General features: G+C 38.2%; 1 protein-coding gene across 3 annotated transcripts in view; it reads left to right on the top strand.

Annotated features, from left to right (window-relative positions):
• The window catches only part of LARS2 (leucyl-tRNA synthetase 2, mitochondrial), a 167,809-nt gene that overhangs the window by 27,036 nt on the left and 119,688 nt on the right, over window positions 1–21,085 (top strand). For all 3 annotated transcript variants that reach the window (XM_074403996.1, XM_010336992.3, XM_074403995.1), the window contains 2 exons: window positions 1,534–1,625; window positions 3,675–3,735. In XM_074403996.1, coding sequence (XP_074260097.1) covers window positions 1,546–1,625; window positions 3,675–3,735 — 141 coding nt within the window. In that variant the 5' untranslated portion in view covers window positions 1,534–1,545. The remainder of the gene's footprint in view (window positions 1–1,533; window positions 1,626–3,674; window positions 3,736–21,085) is intronic.

The raw sequence follows: 21,085 nt of genomic DNA, 5'->3' as shown, positions 1-21,085 counted from the left end.
TTGAGACCAGCCTGGCCAATGTAGCGAAATCTTATCTCTACTAAAAATACAAAAATTAGCCGGGCGAGGTGGTGTGTGCCTGTAATACCAGCTACTGAGATCTTGCCATTGCACTCCAACCTGGGCAACAGAGCAAGACTGTCTCAAAACAAACAAACAAACAAAAAATACATACATATACATACATATATATATATACACACACACACATATATATACATATATATACATACGTATATATATACGTATATATATGTGTGTGTATATATATATATATACATATGTGTGTATATATATAGAGAGAGAGAGGTATATATTTCTAATATAATTTCTAATTATATTAGAAATTAATATAAATGCTGACTTTTATCCAGTCTCAAAAGTTATTCTCTGGAATACCTTTTCTGCTGTGTTCCTGTGTATTTTTCTTAGTTTTCATCTATCTGGCTGTTTGTGTAGGGATGGGAGGTTCCCTTCCTTACTGGTAGGGAAGAAAGAGGTGAACTTCAGTAGCTGGGCATGGTGGTGCATGCCTGTAATCCCAGCTATTCAGGAGGCTGAGGTGGGAGAATTGCTTGAACCCAGGAGACACTCCAATCTGGATGACAGAGTGAGACACTGTCTTGGAGAAAAGAAAAAGAAAGGGATTAACCTCAGGAAGAAATGAGGAGTGGGCTTTTCAGAAGAGTGTTGCCTCAATCAGGGAAGAGAGAGAGATAAAAGAAAGAAGTGTGAAACTTTCATGTCTGTAGCAAGCTGGAGCAGGGTTCTGAATGATGTTCATTAAAAGGGACTGTGTGCTGGATTCAGGCAAGCCGTGAGAAAGGGACAGGCCCGGGCCATGCAGGAGGCTTGAGATGGACTTTCTTAGGTCTGGGTAGAGCTGGAACTGCTGAGAGCCACCACTGTGGTTGTCCAGCACAAATTATGCATGTTCTCTGCAGCGCTGTCCAGCAGGGCTTTCTGCCATGATTTCAATGTCCAATATCTGCACTCAGTGGTTCAGTGTCCACCAGTCACATGTGTCTGCTGCACACTTGAAAGGTGGCTGGTGAGACTGAAGAACTATGTTTTTTATTTTACTTAATTAAGTTTAAATATAATAGCTATGTGTGGCTAGTAGCTGCCATATTGGACATCACAGCTCCTTAAATAGAAAATACTGACATGATGTGAGCATTTTGAGAGCCTATACATTTTATATATATATATATTTGAAACTGAAAGAAACTCCGTAATTTCAGAAAAACAATTTAGATTGAATACAGAGAAGAAGAAATACAAAAAAGAAGAAAATAAGCACTCATGAAAATACCTCCTCAGAGGTAACTTACTGGTGCTTTGGCATATAACCTTCTAAATTGTCTTCCATGTTTATGTCATAGGTAGCCAGTTGGCTGTCAGATGCACAGCCTGAAAGCATCCAGCAAAGGATAAGACATGTTAGCAGGAGAGAGTGCTGAGTTTGGCCTAGAAGAGATTACAGAGTTCTTAGTGATTTGCCATGGTTGATGTTTCTCTTTTGGGTTCTAGGTCATCAACCCCATGGGGTGGGATGCTTTTGGATTGCCTGCTGAAAATGCCGCGATCGAGAGGAATCTGCATCCAGAAAGCTGGACACAAAGGTAAGTGTTTTCAGACATATTCACACTCTTGCATACAAAAACCTTAAAAAAAAATTTTTTTAACCTTTGCATAAAAAATAGCACAGCAAACAACACTGCAACATACCAAGAGATAAACAGGATTGCATATATTGGTGTTTGTCTTTTAACACATTGTACTCTTGTCTAAGAAATATTCAAAGAGGGTTTTGGATATTTATTCATGAGTTCGTTTTGATGCTTTGTTATTTAGTTATTTTTCCTTTGAGTATTTACATTCGGTAGGAAAAAGAGGAGGGTTGCATTTGTTAAATTTCTATAATGCTTCTGGTCTTCTTGATTGTAGTTTTACTATATCCGAATACTACATTATAATTTCCTCTGAAAATTCGGTTTATTTTTTGCCTTCACCATTCAGAAGCAAGAGGAACTTAGACATTCCATGTAGAAATATATGTCTACTCTATTCTGGGTGTGGTTTTCTCCAAGGCGGAACGCACTCCCAATCCTACCCAAGCCTCAGCCTTCACTTCACATGGGCCAGTGGTGCTCATTCCTCTCCCTCCTGCCAAGGTCCTGAGGGCCTCACCCTAGAACTTTGCAGAATCCTCTGGGCCCACTGTATCGGCTCATTTCACAAAGGCCTGGGGACCCTTCCCCATGTCACCCCTTAGAGACACGGAAGGGCAGTTCCAGGGCCTGTGCCCAGTCTTATCTCTCTGTTCTAGCTTATGCAAGGATACACTGTAAAAACATATACTGTACTTCTGTTCATACTATGTTATCCAGGTCTCTTTTTCCTTCCTAACTGCTAGTTTCTACTTTTCTAGTAATGTTTAACATTTCTAGATTAATGGGAGTGATTTTTAAAAATGGAGGAAATGATTCAAATAAAATGGATCAAACATGGTTTATGTTTGATATAAACTAGACCAGGAGTTGGCAAACTATGGCCTGTGGTCGAAATCTGGCCCTACCGGTTTCTGTAAATCAAGTTTTATTGGAACACAGTCAAATCCATTTGTATTGACCATGTCTGCTTGTGTGAGACCCTGGCAGAGCTGAGAACTTGTGATAGAGACTGATTGGCTCACGAAGCTGAAAGCATTCATCATTTGGCCCTTTTAAAGTTTGCCAGCCACTTTACTAGAGAAGTGGTAAGATGATGGCCCCTGAGCCAGGCTAGCTAGGTGCGATTTCTGCCTTCCCTTCTTGCCAGCAGATCACCTTGAGCAAATTACTTAACTTCTCTATGCTTCAGTTTACTTATCTATAAAAGAAGGATAGTCATAGTTCCTATCTCATGTGATTGGATAAAGATTAAGCACTTTTCTGCAAAATGCTTAGCATAGGGCCTTCGATTAAATAAGCTGTCATTGGCTAATCAGAGATTACACAGAGGACCTTTTCATGGCTTTTCATATTTTTAGTCTGCTAGAAACTAAAAGCGGATGCAGTAGAAATGAATTCGTCCTTCCTCTTTAAAAAAAAGGAAGGAGAAAAGGATTTATTTATTTCATGTTACAAGTTGGTTTACCCATTTATCTCCCTATTTCTCAATTGTGGATAATTTTAGGTTTTAGGATTTAGATTTTGATTAACAAAGCAATATGTGGTTTATTTTGGATTCCCACAATTTATATATTAAGCCTTTTGTTTTCAGCCACCTTTAAACTTATAAATGCTTGGCTTAAATAATAGTATGGCTTAAGTGCTTGCAGGATGTTGACATGTGGGTGGGCGAGCAGTGCAAATCTCAAAGGGGTCGCTTATTTGAATAGCCAGGGGAAGGGGCAGTCTTCAAGACCAAAGACCATTATAGTTTCTAGTGGATTCTGTATGTGTCCAAATAATGGGTGTCTTCTAATCTGTTGGTATTTTTTTTTTTTTTTTTTTTTTTTTTTTTGCTGATTCTTAGTGGTTAATTTTTCTCCCAGGGCAAAGCAGCATTTAAAGCCCATTTGAATAATTTAGATTTTTTTCGGTTTCCCTTTACGTTCTCAGAGTGTAGTTTGTGTATGGCTTTAATCCCCACTCTAAAAAGCAAACCCTTTTCCCGTTGTTTCACAGTAATATTAAACACATGAGGAAACAGCTTGATCGACTGGGCCTTTGCTTCAGCTGGGATAGGGTAAGTCAACTCTTTTTTCTGAAAGGTCGTCATTTTAAGGAAGGTCCTGATGGCATGGAGCACTCTTCTTCCTCTTTGAGTTGGGGGAAGGTAAGGGTGGGAGGCAGGAAGCAGGAGGGTACGATTAGCATTCCTTAAAAAAGTATCCTGAGTGGATAATTTGCTTTCAAACAAGTAATTTTCTGTGGGATTAAACTGAGAGTTAAACTTCATATTTAACTTGAGAGTTGGCTATGATTTCTGTGTGGCAAAAGCTTTGCACAAGGATTTCTCTAGTTCTCAGCAGTAGTTTTAAAAGACTATTGGAATCTATGTTACAGTGATTAGATATCAACCCCTCTGGTCCTTGAGGTGATTAGACATTGACCATTTATTTACCTTTTGTTCCAAGTTCAGAAGTGAGGCTCATAACAACCCATGGTTATTTTGTCACATACAACATTTTGGTGTTAGATACTTTCAAACTGTACATTAAATCAGTGGAAAATTCCAGACCCACGAGGAGTTCATGGAAAACCGCCAGGCCATTTGGAACACTTATGTGTTGCAAACACATTGTGAACTGGGTCCTTTGAAGCTCCAAAGGCCCACTCTTAGGCATTGAAGAATCATCTGTTGGGTAAGATGGACTGTTGCTTGTCTCCTCCACAAAGGACGCCTTCCAATGCCACAGTCCCTCTTAACATCCCATTTACTCCACAAAATGATTGGAGTTTTCATTGCTGGGCCTGTCAAGTTTATAATCCTTTTTCTTACGAGAAGCAGGGGAACAAATCCAAATGAGAGCTCTTCATCCCTCCCCCAATAATTTCTTAAATGATTGAAATTTGATGAGTATAGTGAAAAAGCACAAAAGTCAAACGTATTTGAATAAGCCCTGAATTATTATTTCCTCATGCCAGAGTCAGGTTGTTGTGCCAATAGGGAATCACTCATAGAGAATGAAATACAGTCACAGGCAGAGAACTGCGTATTGGCCAGAGCTCTTTCAGGTTGAGAGTGTAGACTGCTCGAGGGCAAAGGTGGGCTTAATAACTCTCTAGAATGATAAGTAGCCTAGTCCTGCACAGGAATATCAACTAGAAATGACTTAGAAGTTGTTAGATTGTTTTCCTAATCATCACATAGGATTAGAAAATACAAAAGAGTTTAAAGAACATAATGTGGCTAATTTAACATTTTGGTATGGTTCCTTGCAGTCTTTTATTCTGGGATTATAAACATTTATGTAATTTACTTTTACAAAATTCAAATCAATATGCATATATTTTTTGTCTTGAAAATTTTTATATCTCAACTGTTTGAAAATGACTTCTTTTATGGCTGAGCAGTTTTTTATTTTGTGAATATATCATAATGTATTTAAGCTATCTCTTATTATTATACATTTAGATAGATTCTAGTGATTCTTTATTATAAATGCAAATTCTCAATCCTTGTGCAAATCCAAAGTCCAGAAAGCTCTGAAAACTGAAAGTTTTTTCATAATTTATTTGACTGTAAAACCTGAACTGAACGGATGTTTATCTCACTTTAAATGATTATTCATATATTTTACTGTAGGAATAGTAAAATTACCAAGTAATATCCCAGACCTAGTTAGGTGAATGCACTGTTTCCTTTTAATTTCCAAAAAAGTCTTAATTCTGAAGCACATTTGGCTGACAACATTTCAGATAAGGAATTTCGAACCTCTATTGCAATGATTGTAGGTAAATATTGCCACTTTGACTGCCATTGTCTGATAGTTAACTGAACACTTACCATGGCCCAAGTACTGAGTAGGTATGACCTTATTATCTCTTTGCATTCCTAGAGAGCTCTAAAAGGCAGGCACTTTTATCGACGTCATTTTACTGCTGGTCACCTGAGTGGCAAGGCTGGGCTGATCCATTGGCCAAGTTGTGCGTGCCATGCTCCTTTCCCACACTTAAGGCAGAAATCCTAGTGTAGATGATCCTGGACTTACAATGGGGTTATCCTAAATTGAATAAGCCCATCCTAAACCGAAACTATTGTATGCATGTAATACATCTAACCATCACAGCTTCACCTGGCCTACCTTAAATGTGCTCAGGACACTTAGATTAACCTACAGTTGGGCAAAATCATCTGATAACACAGTCCCTTGAAAGTATCGGTTGTTTACCCTCATGACTGTGTGGCTAACTGGGAGCTGAGGCTCAGTGCTGCTGCCCAGCATCTCAGGAGGATCATACTGCTTTCTACTGAACGCATATCTCTTTTACACCATTGCGCCACTGTAAAGTCGAAAAATTGTTAAGACAAACCATCCTAAGTTAGGAACCATCTATACACATATTTTATGATTTTCTTAAAAAAATTTTCAGCCAGGTGCGGTGGCTCACGCCTGTAATCCCAGCGCTTTGTGAGGCTGAGGCAGGCAGATCACGAGGTCAAAGAGTTGGAGACCATCCTGGCCAACATGGTGAAACCCCGTCTCTACTAAAAATACAAAAATTAGCAGGGTATGGTGGTGCGTACTTGTAGTCCCAGCTATTTGGGAAGCTGAGGCAGGAGAATCGCTTGAACCCAGGAAGCAGAGGTGGCAGTGAACTGAGACGGCACCACTGCACTCCAGCCTGGTTACAGAATGAGACTCTGTCTCAAAAAAAAAAAAGTTCTCAAAAAAGTCAAAAACAGGTTGGTATTTATTGCCAAATTATCCTCCATAAAGGCTATACAAATTTACTCTCTCAAGTTATACAATTATTTTCATTTGTATTTCCTCTATTATGAGTGATTATGAGGCTTTTTTCATGTGTTGAATGAATGAATGAATTTGAACGGGGTGTATATGTGAATGGTCTAATCATGTCTTTTCTCATGTGGGTAGGAGGTGTTTGTCCTTTTTTTTTAATAATTTTTGTTACAAATATTTTTCCTCAGTCTGTCATTTGCCTTGCATTTTGTTTATGTGGGATATTATTGGTATACAGATATGTACTTAGATCTTCTTTGAGATAGGATATAACATATTTTCTTCTTGATCTGTTGTATTTTAATTTTTGCACTTAACGAGTTATTTTAGTATTGAGATAAGACAAGGAATTACTACTTTTTCTAATTTTTCAAACAATCCTTTCTCTCTTTGTTGATTTAAAAGGCTAACTTTATCGTAGACCTAGTTATTTCATCCTATTATTATCCACCAATTTTTGTTTGTATTCCTTTGGTCCATTTATTTCATGACTAAACTGTTTTTAATGACAATTGCTTTATAATTGCTTTTACTACTTGGCAACAAAAGTTTTCTCTCATTGTCTGATATTAGCAATGCCATCTCCATTTTCTGTTTGTTTTACTGATACGTTTGTCCATTTAAAACAACAACAACAACTTTTTGCCTTTATTTGTTGACGTCTATTGGTACATTGTTTATAGATACAATTAATTTTAAAAATTAAAAGATAAGCAAATGTATGGGGGAAACCTTTGGACCAATTTGGAGTCTTTGTGTTGAATAGGAAAGTGAAAAGCTATTTGTATTTATTTTCATAACTGCTACTGATTTTCTAATTAAGCTTTTAAAAACATAGTTTAGGTGTTCTTTTTTTTTATGATGTCTTGCCTTTGGATTTTGTTTTCTTTTATCTATAGAGACTTGAAAGATATCAATTCTGTTATTTGATCTGCTAAAAGATAGCTTTAAGAATTTTTAAAAATATTTTGTATTGATATAAAAAATAAAACAGTATATTTCTCTTGATTGTCATGTAAGATCAGAAAAGTAGCAAATAATTAACATTTTCCATTTTTGAAATCTGTTTTTGGGGTTTTGTTGTTGTTGTTTGTTTTTATGGGGGTATATCCTGAGATTTTAGGCCTAATTTACTGTTTTGTTGTTGGTTTTTGTTTTTGTTTTTTAGACAGAGTCTCACTCTGTTACCCAGGCTGAAGTGCAGTGGTGTGATCTCAGCTCATTGTAATCTCTGCCTCCCAAGTTCAAGCAATTCTTGTGCCTTAGCCTCCCTAGTAGCTGGGATTACAGGTGTATGCCACCACACCTGGCTAATTTTTGTGTTATTGAAGAGACAGGGTTTCACCCATGTTGTCCAGGCTGGTCTCAAACTCCTAGCCTCAAGTGATCCACTGTACCTGATTGATTTACTCTTGAATTACAATTTTTCTGATCATTTCTTAACTGTTATATTTGATATTTTCCTCCAATTTTACAATCATATTCATAGCAATTATTTAAATTCTAATGCTCTTTAATTTCAGAGCTTATCAGAAGACCTTTTAAAGGACAACTAACTGTTCATTTAAAATTTTTTCATTTGTGAAAATTTTTTAAATTTTGTTTTAACTGTTGGTTTGGTGTGATCTTTGCCCAGGTATCAAACATTGCTTTCATAACTGAGAAGGACTGCTGCTTTCACCTACAAATAGCAACTTACTGGGATACAGAATTCTTCATTCATTATCTTTTTTCTTTCATATCTCTGTAGTAGACCTTTATCTATTGTCTTTTTTAAAAAATATAGGCTCATAAGAATTTGCCAGGATAGTACAGAGAGAGCCTGTGTGCTCTTTACCCAGCTTCGCCCAATGATAACATTTTACATAACTGTAATATAATACCAAAACCAGGAAGCTGCCTTCGGTACAATACTATTATTAATAAGTAGAGTGCAAGTCTTATTCAGATTTAGATGTAATCGTTTGTGTCTGTGTGTGTGTGTATATAAGTAATATAAGTGCTCCTTAACTTACAGTGAGGTTATATCACAAACGCGTTGTAAGTTGGAAATACAGAGTTGAAAATACATTTAATACACATAACTTAGTGAATATCATAGTTTGGTCTAGCCTACCTTAGGTATGCTCAGACCACCTAGATTAGCCTACAGTTGGGCAAAATCATCTAACACAAAGCCTGTTTTGTAATAAAGTGTTGAATATATCATGTAATTTATTGATGTTCTACTGAACGTGTATCACTTCCACACTATTATAAAATGAAAATATAGGTCTAGCCATTGTACGTCAAGGACTATCAGTAGTAGTAGCAGCAGCAGCAGTAGCAGCAGAAGTAGTAGTTGTTCTATGTGATTTAATTGTATGTATAGATTTATGTAACCACCACCTCCTGATCTGTTGTATTTTGATGGAGAAGTCTAAGGCCAGCCAGAATTGTCTCTGTACATATAGTAATCTTTCCGTCTCTTTTCTTTCTTTTTTTTTTTTGTTTGGAGATGGAGTCTTGCTCTGTAGCCCAGGCCAGAGTGCAGTGACGTGATCTCGATCTCGGCTTACTGCGACCTCCGCCTCCTGGGATTCAAGCAATTATCTTGCCTCAGCTTCCTCAGCTGAGATTACAGGCGCCTGCTACCACGCCTGGATGATTTTTGTATTTTTAGTAGAGATGGGGTTTCATCTTGGCCAGGCTGGTCTCGAACTCCTGACCTCGTGATTCACCTGCCTTGGCCTCCCAAAGTGTTGAGATTACACGTGTGAGCCACCGTGCCTGGCTCCATCTCTATTTCTGTGCTTGTTTTTGGATTCTTTTTTTCTCTGCCCTTGCCATTTTTCCATTTTTCGTCAGAGTGTATCTCAGTGTCAGTCTGTTTGCTTTAATTTTGCCTGGTGCTCAGTGACCACTTTTGATTCACAGTTGTAAGTCTTTCATTGTGACAATTTCATAGGAGCCCTTTCTCAAGAACAGTGTATACTCATTTCATTGTCTTCCATTGTTATCACCATCTCTCTCATGATTTTGGTCTCCTTGTTCTTCTCTAGGTTCTGGAAGAACTTTTTGTGTTTGCTTTTTATGCCACTGATTCTGTAGAATCAATGTGGTTTTTTATGGTTTGTAGTACAGATGTTAATTTGCATTTTTAGATTTATTATTTTTCCTTATGTCATTCAGTTCCCATTTTTTTTTCTGAATCCTCTTGGCCAGATGCTCTTTTTTCCTTCTTGTTTTTCTATCTTATTTATCTTCATAGACCTTATATGCCCAGAAAGTTTCCTAAATACTAGGAGATGACCTTGAAGACTTATTTTTGTTTCCTGTAATAAATCTTTTTTACAACTTTGGGATGCTGTGTTCTTGTTTGTTTTGGAAACTATTTGTAGCCACCTCATTTCCTGATTGAGGGGGACTAGTGTATCAATTTGGAGCTTTATCAGCCTGAGGGAGTGGAGTAGAAACTGCCCTTTAAGGCCAGTGTTCACTGAAACACTCAGAATGTGACCTCACACTCTTCCCTGCAAGCCATTCACAGGCAAACTCTTCCACAGCTCTGCAGAGTGTGGTTATCTGCAGAGTGTGGTTATCTGCAGAGTGTGGTTATCTGCAGAGTTTGCATGTGAATGGAAGTGGTCAGCAGCAGAGCTACATCAGAGCCAGGCTCTATAGGAATTTTGACTGGGACAGGCTTTTGGTGACTTCAGGCCCTTCCAAGTTTGTCCATCAATGGCTCATAGCCTGCATGAAATAGTGTGGACATTGAGGGGTTCATGGCATTCCCCACCATCAGCACGTATATCTTTGCTTCTATTTCTCTCTTTCTCTCCATCATGTAATTTCATCTGTAAAGAATCTGGTTCATATCGATGAATAGACAATATACAGCAGTATGTAGCTTTTAAGATGAAGGCTCTTATCTGTCTTGTTTGCCTGCTTTCATGTAATCAAAATTCCATCATCACACCTAAAACAGTTAATGATAATGCCTTAGGATCACGGAATCTCAGTTCGCAAATTTCTCTGGTTGTCTTATAAGCCTTTTTTGTTGTTGTTTTTTAATATTGTGGGTTGATTGCCTGCACTTCTGCTGGTCTTTGTTTTAGCATTCTCCTCCCACCCCCATGTTGTTACGGTAGTTTAGGAGCAGTGCTCTCTTTCCATCCAAAACATGTAGACTCCGAATCATTTCTGCCTCAGTTTATTTTAAAAGACAGCACGATCTGTATGATTACAAAGTGAAAATTATTATTGCTTCAAGGCCCTTACTACCTTGACACCTTATTTGCATAGAGGACTGGACCTCTGATAGGAAGGCTTGAACTACAAGAAATAACGCAGCCTCCAGAATAATAGAAATACATTGTTTTATTAAAACAATGTAAAGAATAGCTTAAAACAGAAAGAACTTAAGGGCTAGTGAATTCATGATGACAGGGTGGGGAAGCCTCCCTTTTTGAGAGCTTGGAGCCGTGGTTGCCTTGACAACGTGTCACAGGCACCCAAAGTGTTCAACTTGCCCAGTCCTCTTTCCAGTGCTCACAGAGGTGAGGCGATTTGTCTGGCAGATCTCTGGCTCTGGATTACTTGTTCTCCCTCAGAGTCAGAAAATTAACCTTTTCCTGAAGGTGTTTCCTTTGGTTAGGAGGGGAAAGGCACTGAAATGATTTGGCAGCTTACCTGCTTACAAGGTGGTTGGTGCTAACACGGAAGGGGTTATATAGTCCGTCACCTTGAGGCCGGGGACCACATCTCATTAATAGATGGTACACTCACAGTTGACCTCAGGGGGAGCTGAGCCTGCTCTGTGCTTGCCAGTCTAAAACATGTGAGGTGTGTTTTTCATTGCTTCAGCCAGGACAGTGTTCTCACAGTCTTCAGCCTTAACGAAAGAGGGTGTCTCCTGGGGCTGCCCAGCAAATGTGGCCATTCAAGGAAGTCGTTTATTTTGTCCGCAGTCGCAGCTGGTGGTCATGAGCCCAGTCGTGTTGTCCCTATCAAGGATGTACACTCTGGCTAATGGAATAGAATTTCCCGATGTAATGCTTGTTGAGTGCTTTCAGGAGACAGGGTCTTGGCTCATCTTGGAGACTTCAGTGTTGGTGACGGATCTGGCTATTAACACTTGGTGGGCATGATCTGTTGCCCCTCTGAGCCTCAGCTTCTTGCCAAGGGAATGCTTCTTGTCATAAGATTAGGTTACTCTTTAAATATCTTAGAAAATAAGGGTCCAAAATCTCTGTCTTCTTGACTAAATCAGGCCTCCAGATCAGTCTTGTACATCAGCCAGGTACAACATTTGATAGAATGGGAGACTACAGTTATACAGATACAGTGGGTTTTAAGTGCTTGGGAGCACTATTTAAAAGGTCTTGAAGATAAGGTTGTTATTCCATGAAAACAACAAGGATTGTTTTTACATACACTTATAGCCATGGTTCTCAAACTTTGGCAAGCATCGGAATCACCAAGAGGGCTTGTTAAAGCACAGATGTCTGGCCCCGTCCCATCCTCAGAGTTTCTGAATGGGTAGGTCTGTGATTTTGTTTTTCTGTTCAGCAAAAGCAATCTTAGGAATGACTATGCTCCCAAACCTTATTAGGTAGAAATCAAAATACAGGCCCACTGTCAGTTCTTTCTGACATATGTAGAATATGAAAGAATGATAAAAACAAATTTTGGAAAAACTAGGCAATGTTTTGCAAATACAAGACTTACTTTCAATAACTTCCTTTTACTGTGAAATACTAGACATATATAGATAGACTTGAGCATAAAACATGTATGTATAACTTAATACATTATCGTAATGTATAGCTACTACCTAGATTAAGAAACAAAACGTCTCCTGCACCCAGAGGCTCAACATGTGTCCTCCTCCAGTCACAACTCTGTCTCTCCTCTCTATAGGTAACCACGATTCTGATATTTATGATCATTACTGCCTTGTTTTCTTTTCTTTTTTTTTTTTTTGAGATGGAGTTTTCGCTCTTGTTGCCCAGGCTGGAGTGTAATGGTGCAATCTTGGCTTTCTGCCACTGCTGCCTCCCGGGTTCCAGCGATTCTTCTTCCTCAGCCTCCCAAGTAGCTGAGCAGGTGCACAAAGCCACGCCCAGCTAGTTTTGTATTTTTAGTACAGAGGGGATTTTACCGTGTTGGTCAGGCTGGTCTCGAACTCCTGACCTCAAGTGATCCACCCGCCTCAGCCTCCCAAAGTGCTGGGATTACAGGTGAGCCACTGCGCCCAGCCACTGTCTTGTTTTCAATGTAGTTTTACCACTACATATGTGTTTGGAGTTTTTTGGTTCTTCTTCCAGGTGATTTTTAAATTATGGTAATGTTCACATAATGTAAAATATACTATCTTAACCATGTTTGAGTGTTTAGTTCAATGCTATTAAGTGCATTCACATTGTTGTGCAACCTTGACCACTATTCAGCTCCATAACTCCTTACCTACGTGTGGTTTTTAAGGTTATATCAGTGGAATAACATAGTATGTATTCTTTGGTGTCTAGCTTTAACTCAACACTTTTTACCCTCTATTTTTTTTTTTATCATAACATTAAAAATTTTCAAACAGAGATTGGAAGACTAGTACAATGAACATTCACATACCTTTCACCTAGATTTAATAATTGTTGCCATATTCACTTTATCCCTTTTTATACGTGTGTGTGTGTGTGTGTATTTCCCCCGAATTATTTGAGTGTATCTTGCAGATGTCATGGCTTTTTATCCCTAAGTATTTCAGTATTCCTGTTTGAGTAAGTAGGAAGTTTTCTTACACAACCACAATACCATTTTGAAAACTAAGAAAATTAACAGTAATTTTATAACATTATTTATAATCCAGTTTATATGTGAATTTTCCACTTGCCACAAGAATGTCTTTTATGGTTGTTTTTACTCTAGATAAGTCCCCTATATTAGTTTTCTGCTGCTATCGTAACAAATGATCACAAACTTAGCATCTTAAAACAACATCAATGTATTATCTGACAGTTTCTGTAGGTCAGAAGTTTGGGTGAGCTTGATAGGATCTTACCAGGCCAAAGTCAGGGTGTTGGTAGATCTGTGTTCCTCACTGGATTCTCTGGGGAAAAGTCCACCTCCGAGATCATTTAGGTTGTTGGTTGAGTTCACTTCCTTGGCGACTGTAGGACAGGTCCCTGTTTCCATGCTGGTCGCCAGCCAGGGATTGGTCTTTGCTTCTAGAGGCTGCTCGCATTTCTTCTCAAGCCTTCCACATGGCCTCCTCCAGCAATGCATTCCCTCTCATGCTTCAGATCTCTCCGATTCCAGCCAGAGAAAGATTTCTGCTTTTGCACATCCATGTGATTACATTGAGCCACCTGGATAATTTAGGTTACTCTTCCTATTTTAATTACATCTGTAAAATTCCTTTTGCCATTTAACTAGCATATTCACAGGTTTAAGGGGTTAGAGCATGGACATCTTTGAGGTGGTCTGGTCATTCAGCTTACCACATCCTTCTACAATTTTTCTTTTTTTTTTTTTTTTGACATAGGGTTTTGTTCTGTCGCCTAGGCTGGAGTGCAGTGGCGAGATCTTGGCTCACTACAACCGCTGCTTCCGGGCCCAAGTGATTCTCCTGCTTTAGCCTCCCACGTAGCTGGGACTGTAGGCACCTGTCACCACACCCAGCCAATTATTGTACTTTTTGTGGAGATGCGGTTTTTCTGTGTTTTCCAGGCTGGTCTTAAACTAGTGAGCTCAAGTGATCCACCTGCCTCGGCCTTCCAAAGTGCTGAGCTTATGGGTGTGAGCCACTGCACCTGGCCTCAATTTTTGTTTTTTAATAGTTGTTGTAAACTGAATGTATCCCTCTAAAATTTATATGTTGAATCTCTAATTCCCAACGTGGTGATACTAGGAAGTAGAGCCTTTGGGAGATAATTAGGTTTAGATGAGGACATGAGGATGAGATCCTCAAGATGAAATTAGTGTCCTTAGAAGAAGAGACCAGAAAGCCCTCCCACAAGTCCCCATCCCTCCCTGTTGTGTAAGGACACAGCAAGAAGATAGACTTCTGCAAGTCAGGAAGCGGGTCCTCACCAAGAACTGAATCAGCTAGCCCCTTGGTCTTGCATTTCCCAACCTTCAGAACCATGAAAAATAAATGTTTTTTGTTGAAGCCACCCAGTCTTTACTGTTTTGTTACAGCAACCCAAGCTGACTAATGGTGTGTACCTCCGCTTTTTGTTTTTTATATAACTTAACAGACAAATACCTTTTTAAAAAAATTATTAACCTAAAAGCTATTATCGCAACTTTGGTTGAAACTCCACGTTTTGTTTTCTACATAGTCTCAGAGAAGAATGTGTTATAAAAAAAAAAACAACTATTACTTTCTGTTTCTGGACACACAGTGTATAAAGGTGTGATTTTGTGCCGTCAATAACTGAAAAGGTTAGGGATACAGCTGTCTAGAGGCAGTTCATGTATGTTACTGAAGTTGAGCTGGTATAAAGTCACATTAGAATGTTGTAACTTTTGAGTGTTAAATATAATCCCCCTGATAACCACAAAGAAAAGAGTTGTAGAATATACGCAGAAGGAAATGGGAAGGGAATTACTATGTTTTACTACCAAAAAATCAGTTACGTACAAAAGACAGTATTGCAGAAAATGAGGAACAAAAATGCTACAAGGCATATGGAAAACAAATAGCGAAGTGACCAAAGTCTCTCTCAGTAATTACTTTAAAAATAAATGGCTCCAACTCTTCAATCAAAAGACAAATATTGGAAAAATGTATTAGGAAACATAGTCCCTCTATATGCCATCTCCAGCGGCTCATTTTGGATCCAAAGACGCAAATAAGTTGAAAGTAAAAGGCTGAAAAAAAGGTATTTTATGCAAATAGTAATCAAAAGAGAAGAAGGGTGGCTGTAGTGATCAGACAAAACAGACTTTAAATGAGAAAAGGTTATAAAAGACAAAGAGCATTATAAATAAAAGGTTCGGTACAATAAGGTATAACTGTTATAAATGTTTATGTACCTAATAATACGCCATCAAAATAACTAAATCAAAAATGGACAGAATTGAAGGGAGAAATAGACAGCTCCACAATAATAGTTGAGACTTCATTCCCCTACTCTCAATCGATAGAACAACCAGACAGAAAATAAGTAAGGAAGCGGCCCTTGAACAATGCAATAAACAGACTAGGTTTGACAGAGGTATAGAACACTCTGCACGACAACAGAATACACATTTTTCTCATGTGCACATGGGACGTTCTCCAGGATAAACCATATATTAGGCCACACATTAAGTCTAAACGGATTTTAAAAGCTATATAAACCACCTTCTCATACCACAGTGGTATGAAGTTAGAAATTGGTAACAGAAGGAAAACTGGAAAATTTGCAGATTTGTGTGATTAAACAGCACACTCTTAAACAACAAATGGATTAAAAAAGAAATCACAGGGAAAATTAGAAAATACTTAGAGATGAATGAAAATGAAAACAACTTACAAAGTTTATGGAATACAGCAAAAAAGTGCTAAGCGGGACAAAGATGTCAAATAAACAACTTATCTTTACTCTAGAACTAGAAAGAGCAGAACAAAGTAAACACAAAGACAGCAGAAGAAGGAAATAAACATTAGAGTAAAGATAAGCAAAATAGACAATAGAGAATAGGGAAAATTAATGAAACTGAAAGTTGGTTCTTTGAAAAACTCAACAAAATTGACAGAATTAGGATTGCTGTGTCTTCTTAGTGATTTACCCTTATATCACTGTGTAATGTTTGTAACTAGTAATTTTCTTTGGTCTGAAGTCTATTTTATGATATTTTACTATGAAGTGTATATGAAATATATTTTACTTTCAAGTGTGCATGAAGTATACTTTATGGTATATTTACATAGCCACCCTTCATCTTAAGTTAATATAGCTACTCTTCTTTTTGATTAATTTTTGCATAGTATGTCTTTTGTCATCTTTTTACTTTCAACCCATTTATATCATTGTATTTGAAGTGGGTTTTTTGTAAATCGAAAATAATTGTGTCATTTTTAAAATACATTATTCCAGTCTCTTTTAATTGGCATATGTAGACCATTTACATGTGATTATTGATAAAGACTTAAGTCTAGCATTTCTTTGTTTTCTGATATCTCCTTTTTTGTTTCTGTTTTCTTTTTCTGCATTTCTATGAGTAACTTGAACTTTTTCTAGAATTCCATTTTGATTTATCTACAGTGTGTTTTAGTATCTCATTGTGTAGCTTCTTCTATTAGTTGCGCAGGCATTCCTTTGTAATGTACCACAGCCTTCTGGTGTGGTCATTTTACTAGTTTAAATAAAATGTAGAAACTTTATTTCCCTTTGCATGCCTTTACCTGCTCTTTCCCATTTGTAACATCATTGTTTTAAATATTTCCTCTATGTGCATTGAAAACTACCTTAGACAATGTTACAATTTTTGCTTCAACCATCAAAAATATAACTCAGAAAACTCAAGAGAAAGAAAAATCTATTGTATTTACCCCTATTTTTGCTTCTCTCATTGCTCTTTTTTTATTCTTAATGTTCTAAGGTTTCTTCTTTTATTATTTTTCTTCTCACAGGGAACTTCCTTTAGCCATTCCTTTAGAGTAGACCTGCTTATGACAAATTCCTTTTTTCTTTATCTTAGAATGCCTAATTTTGCCTTCATTTCTGAAGGATATTTTCATGGGATATAGAATTTTGGGTTAACAGTTCTTTTTTTTTAGTACTTGAAAAATGTGCCACTTCTTTCTGGCCTCTGTGGTGTCTAATAAATCTGCTGTCTTTTGAATTTTCTTCCTGTAAGTAATGCATTATTTCCCTACGGCTGCTTTCAAGATTTTTTTTTTCTTTGTCTTTAGTTTTCAGAAGTTTGATTATGATATCTTTTCGAGTAGATTTTCTCGGGTTTATCTTGTTTGGTGTTCACTCAGCTTCTTGCATCTGTAGGTTTATGTTGTCGAATTTGAGAGAATTTCAGCAATTATTTTTTTGAACACTTTTCCAGCTCTACTTTTTGTCCTTGCCTTAGGAGATTCTGCTGACGTGCATGTCAGATCTTTTGTTAAAATTCCACGTGTCCCTAAGGGTCTGTTCATCTTTTCCCGGTCTGCTTTCTCTCTGTTGTTCATTCAGATTGGGTACGTTCATTGTTTGGTCTTCAAGTTCACTGATTCCTCTCTTCCCTCCATTCTGCTGATGAGACCATCTACTGAGCTTTTATTTGTGTTACTTTATTTATTAGTTCTTAAATGTTCATTTGTTGGTTCTTTATAACTTTCTTTGCTGGGGCTTTCTATTTTCTCATTTGATTCAAGTGTGTTCATAATTGCTTATTGAAGAATTTTTATGCTGTCTGCTTTAAAATCCTTGTCAGATAGTTTTTTTGTTTGTTTTGTTTTGAGACAAAGTCTCGCTCTCTTGCCCAGGCTGGAGTGCAGTACCATGATCTCGGTTCACTGCAGCCTCCACCTCCCAGATGCAAGCTATTCTTGTGCCTCTCAGCCTCCTGAGTAGCTGTGATTACAGGCGTGTACTACCACGCCCAGCTAAATTTTGTATTTTTAATAGAGATGAGGTTTCATCATGTTGGCCAGGCTGGGCTCGAACTTCTGAACTCAAGTGATCCACCTGCCTTGGCCTCCCAAAGTGCTGGGATTACAGGCGTGAGCCACTGCGCCCAGCCTGCCAAATAGTTTTGACATTTGGGTCATCATGGTGTTGGTGTATGTCAATAATCTCTTCTCATTCAGTTTGAGATCTTCTTGGTTTTATGTATGGCTAATGGTTTTCTATTAAAACCAAAATATTTGGGGATTCTTTTAAGACGGAATTTTATTTAAACCTTATATTTTAACAGGCCTCCTCTGGTATTGCTATGGCAGGTGAAAGGGGCCACTCTCTCTTTACTTCCAGGAGGACAGGAAAGTCCAGGATCTTCACATGTTCATCATTTATACCTGGTGGGGCAAGCATCTCCTTGTTCCTGCTGGGCAAGGATAGAAGTACAAGCTTCCCACTAGCCTACCGTCAATATCACCATGACTGAGAGTGAAAAGCCACCTTGTTCGTGTTTCCATGGGTACAGCTTCCCTCCCTCCCTCCCTCCCTCCCTCCCTCCCTCCCTCTCTTCTTCTCCCTCCCTCCCTCCCTCCCTTCCTTCCTTCCTTCCTTCCTCCCTCCCTCCCTCCCTCCCTCCCTTCCTCCCTCCCTCCCTCCCTTCCTTCCTTCCTCCCTCCCTTCCTTCCTTCCTTCCTCCCTTCCTTCCTTCCTTCCTTTCCTCTGTTTTCTTTGCTTTCTCTCTCCTCTCTCTCCTCCTTTTTCTTTCCTCTGCATTCATTGGCATTTGTGGGTTACTGGCTTTGTTTGCTCCAAATCTGGGGCTTATTGGGCATTTAGAAAGTCAACAGGACTTCCCATTGTGTCATTCCTTAGGTACTGATATCCCTAATCTGCCTTCTATTCTCCATTGTTTAGTCTTATAGTTCATTCATATATATTCCAGAGATATTAGTTGTACTTAGAATCAGGAAACGTATATTTACTCCATCTTCCCAGAAGCAGAAGATCAGGATGTGTAGTTTTAAAAAATCCCTCACCTCTGGTGAGATTCTGATCTGTGCTTCCCAAACCCCAGCTCTTCCCTTAAAAATCACTGGACTAGCAAAACGATTTCCTACGATTTTTCTAAGTTTAGAGTTTCATTTCTTGTTGGTGTCACATAGGAAATACTTCAGGTCATGGCATGTTTCTACTACTCATTGTTTATGGAATTTGCAGGCAGCAAAACAGCTCATTTTGGGCACTGCTGTCACTGTTTGCATCTGTGGAATTGATGATTAATATTTCCTTTTCCTCTGGTTCCATGCCTGCATCTAACAAATAGCCCTTATGTTATTCAGGAAACCTAGAGAACTGGCATCACAAAAACATCTTCCAGATGATTCTGTCCTGTTGATCCTGATATTTTCAAGGATATTATAGATAAAATTAATGTTCTTTCTTTCACAAAAACAAAACAAAACAAAACAAAACAAAACACCATTTGTAGCTTGAGCAGCTGAAATACTGACATCTGCCCAACTGCCCAACTAGACTAATAACAAATTGCAACTCAAACCAATTAATCTCATCTGTTGTTTAATGGAGGGTTTTCTCCTCCCAACTGTCTAGTTAGAAAAGCTGTTTGTATTGTTAGAATGCCTTAATGAGATTCTTGTAAGCTGGCAAAGAGCAATTACCAAGAAATTAGGCAAATTGTTGCTTCTTGTCTGGTTATGGATTATTTATAGACTCTTGTTTAGTTTGTAACAGCGGACAGCTTTCAGGTTACCATAAAAATGATAGTGCTCAAAAAATATTGATCAAGAAAATAGAAAAAAAGGGGAGCCTACTGATCAAGCTGTTTTTGGTAAAGAAAGACAGTGTGAGATGTCTTTAAAACTGCAAAGGCCATAATTTCCTTGCCGTCAATACTCATTCTCCAAGTTGGCTTCAAGAGCACTTAATTAGAACATGAACATGAACCTGTCAGATTACTTAAGAATTTAACTTTTAGCCCTAGATTTGAAAAACAAGACCTTTAAGAATAAAATGCACGCTCTGTAAAAAATGTCTAGCATTTGTCATTTGTAATTTTCATTAAATGCTTGTTTTCAGTCTGAAGTTAGTCCTAAGATAAAGGAACATAATTGCATAAAAATGAGTTCTTAGATAAATGTTAGGCTCAAGATTAATTAATTACCCTGATATTAACACCTGTTCCCTCAATTCTGCAAAAAGGAGAACAGGAAAGGTAAAGGAGATCAGTGACAGAAACTTGGCAAAGATGGAATTTGACAGATGGTTGAAGGAAAAGGAATTAGGAGAAGAGGCTGAGAGGAAGCAGTCAGTGAGGCTGAGGAACCTGGGCAGTGGGAGTCATGAGGAATAACAGTTCCGGGAAGGAGGAAGACATGGCTCTGTGGTCTAGGAGAGAACCTCTGGCTGAGTCTGTAGGTGACAAGAAATCATTTGCAGTGGTACAAATATGGGGTCACTTAGGCTTGGACTCCAGTTTTGCCTCCTAGTGGCTCTGTGACCTTAAACAAATTACGTTGGCATCTCAATCCTCTGACCAGTAAAATGGTGACTTATGCATTCTTCTATTCAACTTAACATTTATTAAGCATCCTTTATACCAAGCACTGTCCTAAGTACTTGGAATACATCAGTGAGGAAAAAAAGACAAAATCCTTTGTTTCGTAGGGAGAACTTACCATTTACAGTTTCAGGAGGGGATGAAGACGGACAATAAACATAATAAATAAAAAAAATATGTAGTATATTAGGAGGCCATAAGTGGTATGGAAAGAAAAAAAAGTAGAGTAGGCTAAGGGGAGAGCAGGAGGGCCGGGGTAAGTTGTGATTTAAAATTGAGAGGCCAAGCCCACATTTGGTAATCGCTACCTCCTGGGACTGTAATGAGAAGGAAATGAGAGGCCCCCAAACTGCCACCGCTGGACCAAGTACTTTGTCAGCCTCTGGTAAGCGTAAGCTGTTACTGTTATTATTACTGTTGTCATTCCTAAAAGAATATTCACCGTGCGGTTTTATCGAGGAGTACTCC

The sequence above is a fragment of the Saimiri boliviensis genome, chromosome 8 (assembly GCF_048565385.1).
Source record: "Saimiri boliviensis isolate mSaiBol1 chromosome 8, mSaiBol1.pri, whole genome shotgun sequence".
Lineage (NCBI taxonomy): Eukaryota > Metazoa > Chordata > Mammalia > Primates > Cebidae > Saimiri > Saimiri boliviensis.
Note: the sequence above shows the minus strand (reverse complement) of the source record. Positions and strands in the feature narration are given on the sequence as shown.